Source organism: Alexandromys fortis, unplaced genomic scaffold (assembly GCF_014885135.2).
Source record: "Alexandromys fortis isolate MF-2015 unplaced genomic scaffold, M_Fortis_MF-2015_v1.1 scaffold_2938, whole genome shotgun sequence".
NCBI lineage: Eukaryota > Metazoa > Chordata > Mammalia > Rodentia > Cricetidae > Alexandromys > Alexandromys fortis.
The window spans coordinates 1-2,244 of record NW_026070799.1 but is presented as its reverse complement, the minus strand read 5'-3'; the positions used below and the strand labels follow the sequence as shown (position 1 = coordinate 2,244).

The 2,244-nt window shown below is 39.2% G+C and overlaps 1 protein-coding gene across 1 annotated transcript; it reads left to right on the top strand.

Moving 5' to 3' along the window:
- Positions 1-856: 856 nt before the first annotated feature.
- LOC126496338 (mucin-16-like) lies at positions 857-2,238 on the top strand (the record flags this gene model as incomplete). Its single annotated transcript, XM_050133862.1, has 4 exons — positions 857-1,039; positions 1,744-1,865; positions 1,963-2,021; positions 2,152-2,238. Coding segments are annotated over exons 1-4 (392 nt in total), but the record flags the coding sequence as incomplete, so codon positions are not given.
- Between the last annotated feature and the right edge of the window lie 6 nt (positions 2,239-2,244).

Genomic DNA, 2,244 nt, shown 5'->3' with positions numbered 1-2,244 from the left:
TCTTATGTATTTCATGAGTTTCTTCTTTTTCTCCTTCCTTTTTGCATGATTCTCTTTATTTACTCATTCACATTCATTGACAAACACAACTACTGTCCATATTCCAGGTCATACTACTTTTTCTTTATGCATTCATACATGCATCCACCTGATCTTTTATCAGGCACATCTCTCCTTATATATTCGTATATTCACTATCTGTATGATCACATGCTCTTCTTTCAGCTACTATATATTATTCAGTCTATTAGGTTTTTTTTTACACACCTTTGTCTTCTATTTGCTTAGCTTTTAGCATCCACTTTCTCTCTTTTATTATTCTGTGAACTCACGTACCAATCTATTCATGTATCCATGCATGCAGTGCTTATCTACCCATCCATCCACCTACCCATCTATTCAATTCTCATCTACTCATCTATATTAGAATGCTATAATCTGCTCCTTGGTGCATGCACACATGCACACATCCTCACACACTTGTTAACTCATCATCAAGTTCATTCACTTAGTTGTTCTCTCTTCTCTAGTAGATTCCACCTAAATGAGAAATCTTCTCTGATTCTTTTTGAATTACTATGGTCCTCCTTTTATGTATTTTTCCTTCTATCCATCTATTTTTCCTTTATACTCTCTATTCTCCTAATTCATCAGTATTATTTACTCAACCAGTATAATGATTATGTATCTCAATTTCTTGAGTTAATTCTGGTCATAGCATATTTCACTTCTCCACACACAGTCACTCTTAAGTTTAGTTCAGGTTTCATCTGTGAAGAGTTGTTCTGCTTCTAATCATAGCCAGAGAATTTTCTCTCCCTATTGACAGCCTTGTTGTATTTAGGAGGGGAAGGTTATTTTAGGAAAATTCCTCCTGAGCTGAATCTCTAGGATGAGTAAAAACAATCCAGATAAATGAAGCATGAAATGTTCTCAGAAATGAGAATTTCATCAATGACAATCCTTTCCACAGCTCGTGTGCCAGCCACCACTACCCTACCTTCTCCATCTGCATCTCTGCAGCCAGAACCTGCCACAGGTATCTCTGGATCCCATTGTCTGCCTTTGATTAGATATCTTGTCCCGCACTTGTACCACGTGTCTTCCAGATATACCTAGGAAATGAGTATGTGAATATGCTAGTGTCAGGGTCACCTTCATATGTGCATAGATCAGACTAACAAGCCACATGCCTGTTGGTAGTGCTGTTCATAGTTGACTGGTTCTTCTATATCAAATAGAAAAAAAATGTCCCATTGATAAATCCACTGTCAATCTGATAGAAGCAATTCTTCAATTGGTATTCCCACATGTGACTGCTTGATAGTCATAATGGCCACTACAAGTGTCAAATCTTCAAGTGCAAATTTGACACTGAAAGTACATGTGTTACCATGGGTAGTAATGCACTATAGATCATCCCAGTATGAGTTTTCATTTCGTAAAAAGCTCCTGTTGTAGTTCTAGTGTAGATAACATCTTTAGACATTGCATCCAATGAGTAGGCAGGAAGTATGTGCTGGTCATAAGATAATACTTGTGCTGGAATGAAGAGAGAATGAATGTGAGGAATGCTAAGAGAAGACAATTTGTGTGCTGTCGGGTTAAGAAGTTGTGTAGGTTCTGACCTGATTGGACATGTTGAGATGCAGTGGGAGAATAAAAGAGGAGCCAAACTGGTGAGAACAGGATTTCACTCTGGCATCAAGGAAATTCTCAGTTGTATCTCTCCTCTTCCTGCAGCTATATGGCACCATCTAAAAACCCTCACAATCAACTTCACCATAACCAACCTTTCATATTCATCAAATATGAGCAATGGTTCAGCTTTGTTCAGCTCAACTGAGACTTTCCTCCACTACCTGGTGAGAACCTTATCCTAGCAGCCTGATAGAGATCAATCCCATATGAATCCTTTGTCCAACATCTGCTTTCATTTCCCTTCTCCTTCCCTATCCACAGCTTGGGCATATGTTCCAGAATGACTCCTTCAACTCCAGTTGCAGACTGGATTCCCTCAGGTGAGTTCTTGTCTGTCCCTTTGCAAGGAATGAACACTGTTCATTGTTACCATTCTCATTCCTCTTCCTTCCTTCTGGTTCTGATCTACATTATGACTTTTCTAAAGGCTCCACACTCCTCTCTTTCAAGGCCTAAGAAGAATGGAACAGCCACTGGTGTGGATGCCATCTGTGCCTACTACCATGACCCTGCACATCCTGGGATAGACATCAAAGAGCTGTA